We start from the raw sequence: 912 nt of genomic DNA on the forward strand, positions 1-912 counted from the left end.
GGGACATCCCGGGGCAGGTCCCTGTGTGCCCGTGTCCCCATGAAATTCGGGACATCCCGGGGCAGGTCCCCACGTCCCTGTGGACGTCCCGGGGCTGGTCCCCACGTCCCCTCGCCCCTCGGGGACAGCACTTACGTCTGCCTTCTTGAACTTGGCCTTCAGGCTCTTCATGGCAGCTCCAACCTCAGTCCCGTGGCAGCGTCCGGGGGCTTCGGCTGCCCCTTGGGGACAAGCCCTGGGGACGTGCCCGTCACGGAGGGCAGTGGCAGCTTTTGGGGGCCTTTCCCCAGCAGGTTCTGGCCCTGAAGCCCCAGTTCCCGGTGACTCCTGCCCGTCCCCTGCCTCCCCGCGGGCCCACAGCGCGGCACGGGGGGGGGGGCACAGGGCGGCATTGGGTTACGGCTGCGGTTACAGCCGGCGGCTACGGGGGGGCTCGGCAGTGCCCAGCCCCAGGCGGGTCGGGGGGCACGGCCATCCCCCAAATCCCCGTGCATGGGCACGGGGTGGCTGCAGAAGGGATTGTGGCAGGGATGGGCCGGCCCCGGGGTGCGGGGCTGAGGGGCTGGGACCACCGGGACCTGGCCCCCCTGGGACTCAAGAGGGTCTGTGGGTGCAGGCAAGGGGGGGGGCATGGCTGGGCCCAGCAGAGCTGGCACCCCCTGACCCTGTCTGGCACCCCCTTGTGTGACACCCCCTTGTGTGACACCCCCAGCCTTTGCCTGGCACCCGCTTGCCTGGCACCCCTTGTGTCCCCCCCCCTCATGACACCCCCTTGTGTGACACCCCCTTGTGTGACACCCCCTGCCTTTGCCTGGCACCCCCTTGCCTGGCACCCCTTATGTGACCCCCCCCCTTCATGGCACCCCCTGCCCTTTCCTGACACCCCCTTGCCTGGCACCCCTTGTGTGACCC

General features: G+C 70.2%; 1 protein-coding gene across 1 annotated transcript in view; it reads right to left on the reverse strand.

Moving 5' to 3' along the window:
* MPND (MPN domain containing) overlaps nucleotides 1–359 on the reverse strand; it is a 32,696-nt gene extending 32,337 nt beyond the window's left edge. Inside the window, exon 1 of the mRNA XM_035348181.1 lies at nucleotides 136–359. Coding sequence (XP_035204072.1) covers nucleotides 136–171 — 36 coding nt within the window. The 5' untranslated portion in view covers nucleotides 172–359. The remainder of the gene's footprint in view (nucleotides 1–135) is intronic.
* Between the last annotated feature and the right edge of the window lie 553 nt (nucleotides 360–912).

The sequence above is a fragment of the Oxyura jamaicensis genome, chromosome 28 (assembly GCF_011077185.1).
Source record: "Oxyura jamaicensis isolate SHBP4307 breed ruddy duck chromosome 28, BPBGC_Ojam_1.0, whole genome shotgun sequence".
Lineage (NCBI taxonomy): Eukaryota > Metazoa > Chordata > Aves > Anseriformes > Anatidae > Oxyura > Oxyura jamaicensis.